Source organism: Pyxicephalus adspersus, chromosome 3 (assembly GCF_032062135.1).
Source record: "Pyxicephalus adspersus chromosome 3, UCB_Pads_2.0, whole genome shotgun sequence".
Taxonomy (NCBI): domain Eukaryota; kingdom Metazoa; phylum Chordata; class Amphibia; order Anura; family Pyxicephalidae; genus Pyxicephalus; species Pyxicephalus adspersus.
Genome location: NC_092860.1, coordinates 70,530,423 through 70,543,262, shown reverse-complemented (window position 1 = coordinate 70,543,262; position 12,840 = coordinate 70,530,423). Strand labels below are relative to the sequence as shown.

The 12,840-nt window shown below is 37.0% G+C and overlaps 1 protein-coding gene across 2 annotated transcripts in view; it reads left to right on the top strand.

The window, feature by feature from the left end:
• The window catches only part of IL12RB1 (interleukin 12 receptor subunit beta 1), a 51,075-nt gene that overhangs the window by 17,003 nt on the left and 21,232 nt on the right, over window positions 1–12,840 (top strand). For both annotated transcript variants that reach the window (XM_072405128.1, XM_072405127.1), the window contains exons 5-8: window positions 1,757–1,847; window positions 7,332–7,442; window positions 11,181–11,263; window positions 11,807–12,011. In XM_072405128.1, the coding sequence (XP_072261229.1) occupies window positions 1,757–1,847; window positions 7,332–7,442; window positions 11,181–11,263; window positions 11,807–12,011 (490 nt within the window). The remainder of the gene's footprint in view (window positions 1–1,756; window positions 1,848–7,331; window positions 7,443–11,180; window positions 11,264–11,806; window positions 12,012–12,840) is intronic.

Sequence of the window (12,840 nt, the reverse complement as noted above, 5' to 3'; positions counted from 1 at the left end):
TTCTAAATTTTATCAGTTTCGCCCATTCCGCCGGCCAATCAGGAAATAACCTCTTAATCATCCTTGGCTATTTAGCTAGCTCAGACACAGCACTCAGCATTTGTGCTATGTGTCTCCACTAGTGGTGAACCCCCTAGCTCTGCAGAGCAGTTCCTGTACACCTCTTGGTTAATTCAGTGTTTCCCCTATCCAGCTCCTGTGTTAACCCCAGTCTGTTGTTTCCCAGCCAACTCCCTTGTGCTGTTCCAGTGTTCCAGTTCCCTTGTGCTGTTCCAGTGTACCTGTGCCTCCTGTTGATTCCAGTGTCTCCAGTGTTTTTATTTTCTGGATCCCTGGTATTTGACCCCTGGCTTCTTACCTGACCTCTCTTGCTTGCTGCCTGCCTTGACCCCAGCCTTCTTTAAAAATTCTTTTGCCTAGCAATTTGGTACTGTGTATCTTCCTGCCCACCCTGGTGTGCCCAAGGACTGCAACTTGGCAGTAACCAGCAGTGCAACATCCTCACCACTGGAGGCTCTGGAGAAGACTTGGTGACTGCTTAGACTCTGCGCCTTGGCCCTTCTCAGGGCTCACACCAATTCTCCGCAAGCTGTGGTGCCCACCAGTGGCCCTGTCTCCCTAAGCATGATATTTTTGCTGAGGGTTAGTCCAAAAAGTTGTGGAAGAATTCAGATCAGGTGGTTAGACCAACACTTTAGACCAAAACTTTTGTCTATATGCACAAAATGTAGGTTATAAGGCAGCCTATTCATTTATAGCTCAGTTATATATGAAGGTGTTTACTGGTAATGAAATATGCATAAATTCCTCTTTCCAACTAAAGTTTCTCAGTAAGCTGTTTCCACTAAAAAAAAAAGTTTCTTAAATGTAAAAATTAGGAAAGTGTGAATTTACATTAAAAGTAACCAGAAATTAGTGAAAATATTTTGGAAAGTATCCACTGGAATACTGAATATACACTGGAAAGTATCTGTCCATTTATATGTATTTTTCCTGTTTTATGGGAGCTGATTCACACAATGGAAGGAAGATAAATAATGATATTTGTTGAACTTGTTTAACAAATATCAATCTGTTCAACCTGGAGATTTGGGAGGATGGACATTACATCACAATAATATTGCATATATTCAAATATAAACTAATATGAATATAAACTGTACCTACCTACTTTTACCTAAAAAAAACCAAAAAGACAAAAGTAAATATACTTGAGTATAAACCTAAGGCACAAAATGCATCCATCACTGATCATTTAAAAAATAGCAATTAAGAGAAATGCCAATAACATTATTGTGAATAAGTACATTAATTGTGGGGTATTTTTAAAACATTTAATAAATAGGAAAAATGTTTGGACCATGGACCATTTTTACTGGCCTAAAATATGTTGTACATTTAAGTTGGTTATGTTTGGTCATTTGCTTTTAAATGATCTTTTGTGCACGGTTGTTGGTCAACACCAGATGGTGCTGTGTCCTATAAAGCAGGGGTCCCCAAACCCCGGTCTGCGACCCACTAGTGCAGCCGTCTGACAGGTGGGCTGCGGCTCTGGCCAATGTATCCCCCTACTTTAAAAATTTAAACCCACAGTTTTTTTTTGTGGTTATCAAGTGACGATGAATACTATACCCCCAAAACTTTACTGCATGTTTTCAGCAATTCTTTATACAGTGTTGTGTTTGTTTTCTGTACACAAAAAATCTATACATATAAAAATGTATATATATATATATAAAAAATATTTTTTTCTCAGGTTTCCCAGGAATGCAAGCTATATAAAACCAGCAGGACACCCAACTGTACTAAAATAAATTTTGAAGAAACTAAGCTGCCTATTTGCAAAGGTAATAAATTTATCTGTTAGTTTTTTTTAAAAAGAGTGTTGTATTAGTATTGTTGAAATTTGGGTTTAAAAAAGGAATTGAACCTAAAATTGAACCTAAATTCTAGAATTCCATTCTCTGCCATTCTTTGTTTACATCACAAAGGAATAGCTCACCCTTTCACTGTAAGACAATGTATTTTAAAGTAATTGCCTCGCCTGACACTAACCATAAACCTTTGTTATGTAAACAACATTTTTGCTCCCTGTTCCTTCAGTAATATATTTGTTTACCAACAATTCGTTATTAACATGGGGGAACCCCTTGAAATAACTTTGAGGTCTTCAGGGAACCCCTGCTATACTTACTATATCCACAACTCACAGTATATTAGTGTGGTGGTCAGTAGGAGGAATATGTCCCAAATTGCTGGCCAGTGGTAAGGTTGACACCCTAACAGATGGCCAAAAAATGGCATTAGTATCTGTCAAACTGACCTGATAGTCACAAATTGTTCATCCCCTAAGGAAGTTCTAGCAACCCCTGGAGAAACTTCCATGGAACCCTGGTTGGGATATGCTGTTCTATACTGAGCTGAAAAAACACAATAATGGAATCACAGTATTCTCTGGTGCTTGAAGAAAAATACAAAAATGATAAATAAGCTGTATGGTATTAATTCTCATTGATCTGAAATTCACTAAAACAGACATTTTATTAAAAATGAATGTGAGCTTTTATAGTCTGGGTCCATTAAAAGTCACGTACTTTGCTAGGTGGTAAATATATCTGAAAAAAGGTTAGCATTATACTTACCTTATTCTTGTTTCCTGCAACACTTTGTATGGATGTTCTTCTGTAAGATTCAGCTGCTGAATGGATGACATCTAGGATGAGTTATCATCAAAGAGGCTACTTTCATTTCAGGTACAATGTATGCATAATTATAGTGATTTGGGAAGGGGAGAGAGCCAAACTGCGTAAACGGACCTTCATTTTTAGGTAAATGTGCATTTTAATTGCAATCCTAGATCAGTGTAGTAGAATGAATTTCCATTGTTACAGGGTCTTGCAGTGCCTGTCAGAAAAGGTCTGGGATGGTATATGTAACACCCAGAATGAGGTATTACCCATATTAAAGGCTTCAGGGAAACAGAGTGGTCATTTGTTTGTAGAGGTTTTTAAGAGGAAAAACCTGGTTCTTTAGGGCCCTGGAGCCAGCCAAGCAAAGTGAAGGGTTGGTTCCTGATTGGGATATGTGCACCTGCACTTTAGGAGGAGGTAATTAGTCAGAAGGGAACTCAGTTAGTTCCCAGTTCTGCGGGGGAACAGCCATGCCTTGCTAAAGCAACAATTACATGTTAGTGTAACATGCTTGTTTTGTTATCTAAAGACTGCCTTGTATTGGTTATGCTTGAAACTGCTTTACTGTTAGTCAGGGAGGGACTATCTCAGTAAATGTATATAGTTGCTCAGCCGAGACATTTCTTTTGTTTGTTTGGTGCTAATAAATAAACAGGCCGGAGCCTGTTTTCAATTGCAATTTTAAAGTCTGCTGTGTGATTCACTGCTATCTTCTGACCCATTGCTATGGATGATCCCACACATGTAAAAAAAAATATGAAAAACGAAAGGTCGAATTAAATATTGGTATTGATGAATTCCAATAAAATTTGTGAATGTAAGTACCTTATACTTAACATATTTGAATATTCCCTCTCTTGGATGCTTCTCATGTCAGCTTTGCCCCTCTGACCCCTTGTAGGACCACCCCCTAACTAGTTTGTTAAAAAAAAAAACTTAAAAAAGGACTTGTAGCTTACAGCCATAAATAAAATTCAATTTTACCTTTAAAAAGCCCAACCCCTTACAATCATTCTGAGACCTTATCTGGATAAAATAACACATTGGAGTTCCACAGTGGAACAGGTACAAAACAAATCAAGAGCATTAATTCCAATAACTGAGAAACTATTTGGCTAAGAAAAAATGTTTTGCAACAAGGAATGATCCCACTGGTGAAGGAAATTTAAAGGAGAACTGTTGAGAAGTGTACACCATAAATTTACAAGCACTGCCTGACTATCAGAAAGGACTTGGTCCTCACATCCTCACAATACTGCGTTGCAAAACTCCATCCTTGCTTGTGCTGAAGCGAACTCCCAAGCACTTGAGATCTTGAAATGGTAGAAACTGGCTCATTTTCTGGTTGATGAGCAAGCAAAGGTGTTGCAAACCAATATGACATGGCGATTTAGTCTTTCCACTATAATATTAGCCCTTACAGCAAACACATAGAGCTGTTTGTTAACTGTACAAGTCTTTGTATTTGTGTTGATTTTCTCTTTTCCAGTCTGAGTTCTGGAAGATAAACTGCTTGCATATTTATTGACATATTAGTAAATACAGAGGGGCAATATATGTATTTATTTTGTAAAAATAAAACAAAAAAAAACATGTAATTGCAACTTGGGACCCATTAGATAGTTTAGAATCATTGTTCTAGACTAGGGGTCAGCAAACTAGCCGGTAGTTCGTTCCGGCCTAATAACCCCTGGCCCATCAGACCTAATGCCAGCCAGCAACCCGCGGCTCCATCTGCCAGGGGTGTTAGGAACTACCGGGGCCACTGAAACTCCAGGGCTGCCGGAGCTCTGGTGCTGCCTCCTTGCTGTTGCTCCCCTATTTACTGCGGCTGGCGTTGATACTTCAGTCGCTGCGGTAAATAGGGAACGCTCCCTGAAGGAAAATCCCTCTCCTCCTCAATACATACAGAGGTGAGGGATTTCACTTCAAGAGATTTTCCCTGGTGGTGGGCGGAGCCATTAGGGCGGGAGTCCAGCCTAGTGTGCTCCTCCCCACCCCTGAAATGGCCTATTGGCCATAAGTTTGCCGACCCCTGTTCTAGACAGTTGAAAAAAATGGAGTCTGAATAACAATTTGAAAATATGAAATATGTAAACATAGTACACTTTTTGTGTATATTTCATATGATATATGAGAACTACATAACATAGTTACATAGTCATTTAGATTGAAAAAAGTCCATCAAGTTCAACCACAAGAGAAATAAACATATCCCAGATAAAAACCCTATAGACATAGTTGATCCAGAGGGAGGCAAACAAAAAAACCTGGTTCAATTTGTCCCAACAGGGGAAACATTTCTGATCCAGTGAGGCAATCAGATGTTCTCTGGACCAACAGTCTCTATTATCTTTACTTTAAACTTTAATACCCAGTTAAACTATGTGCTTCTAGAAAAGCATTTAGTTTTTTCCTAAAGCAATTTTTAGAACACTAGGCTGTAGGATGGCTATTCCACATTTTCACACACTTTACAGTGAAGAATCCCTTCTTTATCCAGAGATAAAATTTCTTTTTCTCCAGACACAAAAAGTGCCCTGTTCTTTGTAATGACCTTAAAGTGAATAAATGTGAAGCTAGTTCTCTATATGGACCCTTTATATATTTATAAAGGGTAATCGCATTCCCCCTTAACCCCCTAGTGTTCTAGATCTGTCCGTATTTTCATGCAAAAGTGTTACATTCTTTTGCATAGAAATTTATTTTACATTGTAGGCCTATAATTCTTAGACATAACTCACCGAAATATGTCCAATATTTAATAAATTTATTAATAAACTTTAAATTAAAAAATTAAAAAATGTCTTAAAAAAAATACAGAAACATTTAATAAACTTGTACAGTAGCATGTATAATATATATATATATATATATATATATATAAAAAAAAAATATATATATATATATATATATATATATAGATTTCTTTGTATTAGACTCAATAAAGTTATTTTGTATTGAATCCAAATAAAAGCGTACCTATACTCACAAAATCAACGTAGGCTTATGGATAATATAAGCCCAAGTTATAATCATCTGAATACTTTTTTTTTTTCAGCTTGCTTTGATCTTTAAACATTAAAAACAAGTTGTAGCCACACTTACAGGTCTTTCCATCGCCTAGGCCGTGAACTGCAATCTGACAAATGCCATCTTTGGTGGGAGTATTTCTAATCCACTCCCACTGCCCTAATTATGCAGATTTTTTTTTCTTTCCTTGCGTGGGACTCTCAGGTCACTCGAGTGCGACTACTCATTCTGCAGCTTCCTCCTGCTTCTTTTCAGCTTGTGAGCTTTCTGTGCAGATATTTACTGAGCTCCAGCTAGTGAGGGAGGGGGAGTGGGTGGAGGAGATGGTCAGGAGAAGAAGAAAATGTAAACTTGCCAGTCACAAGCTGGCCACTTCTAAACACCATAAATCATTATATTTTTCATGGATACAAGCTGACCCAGTCACTGCCACCAGGGAAGACTGACATTTTAGATTAATATTTGAAAGACTAGTTTTTGGGTATAGTTCCTCTTTAAGCCACTCTGAGTGTGACTCAGGATTACCATTTTTTGCATGGTAAATCCATCCCGAGTCACGTTAGGGAATACCGCTAGGGGGGTTAAACGTCTCTTCTCAAGGGAGAATAAATTCAGTTCAGCTAACCTTTCCTCATAGCTGAACTCCTCCATTTATTTTTCTATTTGTGAACTGGTGCCCAAAACTGGGCTGCATATTTCAGATGAGGTCCAACCAAAAAATTAAATTAGGATGAGTATAGTAGTAGATGACTTTAAAGTTTGGGCAATTTCAACAAAAGATAAATAACATTTAGGTATTTCAAAACATAGATTATTTGTTGAACATTGAGCATGCTAAAAAAGCCATCTATACTTATAAGTGGAAAAGAAAAAAATATTTCATATACATCAAATAGTGTTTCACAATTACAAAACACAAGGTATATCCTTTTAGTCTTTTTGATGCAACTGGTTTCACAAATAATGCTTCATTGGGGTGAACAGGACTGTGGTTCAATGTACTATATACAAACAAGATACAAGGCTCCCCTCCCCCTTCTAAAGAATGGTCTAATCAAAAATCAAATGGTTATTTATAGTTACATTTCTGTCAATGCATTCAGTTTTTTATGTGCACCTCTGCACTGCCTCAGTAGCGGTTGAGATACTGAATCAGCTGGCCTCACAAGTACAACCAAGGGACCAATTTATATTTATAAAAAAAAAATATTGTTCAGTTTTGTTGGGATAGAAACAATAGACTTGACGACAACCACTACTATTACAACCAACAGCCAGTTGGAGTACTTCTGCCACGCATGTACCTTGGTAACTGGCTGATTTACATTCCACCATTATCACTTGCTTGTCATTGGCTGTATTGCACATAATATTGAACATACACAGGATTAAAATTAAAGTACTCAAAAAAAATTAAAGTATATCCATCTAACTAAACACCTTTCAAATACCTTCATCTACCTTAATTGGCACAGAAAAATAAATATTACTTTTGTTAAATAAAGCAAATAGTATATGAATGTAAAAACAGAAAACAGAATGTGAAAACAGAAATAAAAATGTATTTGCCGGGATGTTGTTTGCTTACAACATAAACCTATTTTACAGAAAGCTGCACGTTTGATCTCGATGGCAACAAAGAGTACTACATTCAGATCCGCCAGAAATATACCGAAAGTGTATGGAGCGAATGGAGTCAATTGGTATTTATCCCTGCAGGTAAACTTGAGTAAAAGACCAGGTGTAGTCTTTTTTGTATATATGCTGTAAATTTATGAGCAGGACTAAAAAATATTTAACGTTACTCATTTCTATTTACTTAACTTTGCTTTTAGTTGGGAAATGATTTCAATCATGGACCAGATCTATAACAGGTTTGTTGGATCCCCTAGATTTTTCCATGATAAGTCTGTCTTTTCCAGCCTTGTAGAGCTTTGATAGATTTACATAAAGTTACATTACCCTCCCTAGCGGTACATTTCTGTCTGGATTTATGTCTAAAAGGGGTACATTGTTTTTCATGAAAATTTATTTTACAGTATAATATATTATGAGTATGAGTATGAAAAAGTTTGAAACACAAAATCATGTAAAAATAATAATAAAAAATAAATATATATATATATATATATTTATATTTATTTATGTATATATATTTTTAAATTTAAAAAAAAAAATTAAACTCATACTATTACATTATACTGTAAAATAAATGTTCATGAAAACAATGTACTGCTTTTACACATATAAATCCAATGTATTGCATTCAATACAGTTATTTTGTATTGAATGAAATACAAATGGATTTTGAATTTCCCGCCATGCCCCGCCGGCAACGTACACACGCACTGACGTCACCGGGAACTCCCTCGGTGACTCATCGTGTGCAGAAGACGCTGGAGGAAGAAGAAAGAAGACAGGGATCGCGGCGATGGACAACGTGGGACGCTGGCGGATCATGTAAGCACTGTATTTACTAACCTTCCCATAGGTTTACCTACCCTGAGCGTGACTCTGGGTTACCGCTAGGTAGGTTAAGGCAGTTCACTGAACATTAATTCTGTATGACATATAACACAAACTGGGAGGTGTCTGATTAGTGTCAAGCCGCTTACTGCCAAAATCATAAAAGACCTATATGCAGCAAAGTAAGAACTGATGGTCTGACCCCATAAAACCTTGGCCTTAATATCACCATACTGGTCTGATACTCCTTGCAGAAACAGGAGGAAGTAGGACAGGTAAAGCTGGGTTTGGAATTGTTTATTACACTTTCCAAGATTTTTTGTTAATCTACAAGGATCAAGGAAATATGGTGGCAGACATTCCTGTGTTTCTAAGAATACTAGTTGCATAGCTGTTCCTGCAACAATGTTGATTACCTGCATTCTTCTGCATACCCTTCTTCCTTTTTATTTCCTCTGTGTATACTGGGCAACTGCCCAGAGATTCTGCATTCCTAAAGGCCCCTAGGAAGTTCCCTACACCTACTCACAGACTATACCTGTGTCATAAAGCATTTAACACAGTACCCCACAGGGGGTTAATATTAAGTTAGGGTCTATAGGTTTAGAAAATTCAATCTGTAAATGGAGAGAGAACTGGCTTAAGTACCAGTACAGAGAGTAGTGATTTATGATTCATACTCTGAATAGTCTAAGGCAGTGGTGCCCCACCTTTTTTCATCCTGGGGCCACTGTTGACATGGAGATAAAATAAAACTACCAGGCCACAATGCTAACAAACAATAAAGATGTATGTTTAAAACTAGAATAGTTTTAATTTGAAATTAAAATGAAATGTTTCTAGTTACCATAAAGCACCAAATAAAAGTGACATGACAAATCAAGAATTTCTGAACTAACCATTTGATGATCATTTTATTAATGCAAGATACAAAACTAAAACTGTCATACAGTGCTGGCCAGTCATATATTGCTGCACCATACAATGCGTCCTGTTATTTATAGTGGGCCACTAAACTTCTTTGTACCCCAAAATCTCTGCAATGGATACTTCCAAAGAAATACAATTAATGTGACAGATAGCCAAGGGGTACATGTACTTACTATTACATATTCAGGTCCCTGCATCTCCCTGTTTCAGAGAAATTAGGTTTCACAGAAGGTAAGTGGCCAGATATGGCTGACAATATAAAAACTATAGATTTTTATTTTATGATGGCACCACAATAATACAACAATACATTTTAGGCGATTTAGCCACAGGAGTCCCCCCCCCCCCCTTTATCCTACATTTTAATATGCCTACAGCTCCCCTTTCAAAAGAAAATTGTGTTTTAAAGAACATAAGCGGACATTTATATGAGACAAGGCACCATAGTATGGTAGGAGTGATATGTTTTATAGCCACAAGAGTCCCCAACTTAGCCTACATTTCCCTTTCTCTACTATTAGACAGAAATTGGGGTTCACAAAAGGGAAGTGGTCAGCTATGTGTGACAGAGTAGCACGGTATGGCAGATATAGTTTTTTGTATCTTAATGGCGCTGTAGTGATTACATTTTAGGGGGAGTTAGCCAAAAGAGTCTTGCACTTGCAGTTACATTTTCCTTTTCTTACAGAGAAATTGGGGTTCATAGAGCGTAAGGGGATAGTTACCGTATGTATGACAAGGTAGCGTGATTTGATCGGTATAACATTTTAATAGGGAAGGGAGGAAAAAAGGGGTTACCTACTGGCTCCCACATTTCCAGTTGTCAACGTCCCCCCTGTTCCAGAGAAATTGGGATTGAGAGAAGGTAAGTGGCCAGCTATGTGTTACAGGTGCCTCACCAGACGCTCAGTCCCTCGCACCGCAGCGTCTGCAGATTTGACTTGAGGTGACAGTAAGCAGTACTGAGCGTCTCCCTCTAGGCAGGGTTCCATGGCATGAGGAAGGGGTAACCGCACTGCAACCTCACCATCAGTCTTAGCAAAGCCTTGACGTTTTGTGAACAAGCAAGTATAGTGTAAGAGATATGAAGAATTACAGTTAGGTCCATAAATATTTGGACAGAGACAACTTTTTTCTAATTTTGGTTCTGTACATTACTACAATTAATTTTAAATGAAACAACTCAGATGCAGTTGAAATGCAGACTTTCAGCTTTATTTCAGTGGGTTGAACATAAAGATTGCATAAAAATGTGAGGAACTAAAGCTTTTTTTTAACACAATAACTTCATTTCAGGGGCTCAAAAGTAATTGGACAAATTAAAAAGCTGAAAATAAAATGTTCATTTCTAATACTTGGTTGAAAACCCTTTGCTGGCAATGACAGCCTGTAGTCTTGAACTCATGGACATCACCAGATGCTGGGTTTCCTCCTATTTAATGCTCTGCCAGGTCTTTACTGGAGCGGCTTTTAGTTGCTGTTTGTTTGTGGGCCCTTCTGTCCGAAGTTTAGTCTTCAACAAGTGAAATGCATGCTCAATTGGGTTCAGATCAGGTGACTGACTTTACCATCCAAGAATATTCGACTTCTTTGCTTTAATAAACTCCTGGGTTGCTTTTGTTGTATGTTTTGGGTGATTGTCCATCTGTATTATGTTTCCCCTGGCAAGATCAATGCTGTTCGTCGTTGCATCCTGCAGAGAACCATCACAAGACAAACCCAACAAAAACCTGACTCCTATGAAAAATTTTGCAATGCAATCTTGGTATCTGGCACATTGTTCTGTGTTAGCATCTGGGGCTTTATAATCACATCAACAGGAATTTGCTGGAACTTGTCTCAGGTCAGCAAAATCACACCAAGGAATGGAGAGACAAATAGAGTGGATCCTGCATGACCTGAACAAGCCAGTGGTGTGCATAGTCAAGCATTGCCTTCTACCATGTAAAACCTCTGTATGTGCTCATATAGCAATGGGGTCCCAGTTGCAATAAATCAGAAATGTAAAAAAACACAACAAATCATGTTCGGTTGATTTAATGGTCTTTCTACTTTTTTCAGATATTGATTATAATATAAATACAAGTTACAAAGAGGGAACATTAGAAAAGAATGGAAGCCGAACACTCAGATTAGATTGGAAGGTAAACTTTTTGACGCTACAATAATATACGCAACATTTCACAATATTATATCTGTAATTTAAAAATGTTACATGTTGCACATTTTACTTTGAATGTATATGTTGTAGATGTGGACTGGATGAATTGAATTATTTTATAATGTCTTGATCTTGCAATTGGTGAGAGATGGTGGCATTATGATTAAGTATGAGAAGCAGAACTTGCAAAATGACTATAAAGAACACAGCATGAACTATAGTGAACTGAAAAATATTCCTCTGCCTCTACCTCATATAGAACTTCTTTATGTTAAGTTTAATGACAGTAGGGAGGGTGGCATGGGCCCCATCAGAATTTCCCATGAACTGTTAAGCTCGTGGTGCTAACAGGCAAAATGAATTATCAAGGTAGGCTAAAGTTTTGCTAGGAAATGTTTGAATGTCAATTGTTTGTTGGTCAAAAGACTAAAATGAACCATTTCACAAATATATAACATGATGAGAAAAAAATTATATTGTAAAAACTGAAGTTTTCTTAATGATTGCTTATGTTTTATATTTGCAGCGTGGCAGAGAAAACCAGGGGGATATAAACTATGATATCACTTTCACTTTACTTCCCTGTCCAGATGCCAAATTACGTACCCATACAAAAGATAATTGGTTTAATGCATCAATTTCAGGTGCATCCTATAATGTAACTATTGTAACATTTAATCAAGCTGAAAAGACACCTCCATGGTCTTTCACAATTGATGAAGATTTAACAGGTATGTATGGTATACCAGTGTTTCTATTATTGACTTGAATAAAATTTTATGTAAAAGAAAATGGTATTCCAGGCATAAGTCTTGGGGACTCACTGCAAATGGTACCATACTGCTAATTTATCACAAGGCATAGGAAGAAGCTGCAGAGGACAATGCCAGCTGCTATTGGAACAAGAAAAAAGTTAGGTTATCATTTTGTAGACAAAACCAGCATTAAAGTAGATCTAAAATTCCACTTTTACAAAATGTTTAATCAGACAGGTTATTTTTTCAGAAAAGGGATAGGCGATGTCCTTCCCCCTGGATGTGTTGGGAATAAATGAACTCTCCCATATCATCCTGGCACAGCTAATCAAGATGGCCTGGGAGAAAAAAGAGAATGAACTTGACAGTGCCCCCACGATGGAGTGCAGATAGATGAGTCACACAGTTCTAGTTCCAATTTAAACCCTTGCTGTGGAGAGGGGGACCCACTGTATAAGTATAAAATATTTTTTAATGTAGGTTTTTTAATGTTGTTTGTTATTTCTAAACTTACGAAATCTGTATTTTGAGCTTTTTTAGTTGCATACAAAATACAATATAATGTCCAAATTGTCTAGTTAATAATAAACAATTTTGAAATTATATTGCAATTTGTGAAACCATGATGACCCTTAAATTATGTGGTAATGTTCATTTGTAACGCCTAACTGCACGTAAGTTTGTGAAGTAGAATCTTGACATTTTTTTGGTCATTTTTGTAGATTATTTTTTTTTAATACATACTCTTCTTTACCCTTCATGTGACAGAATAATTTCTTAGTCTCTTGATGTCTCCTTTGTCTTC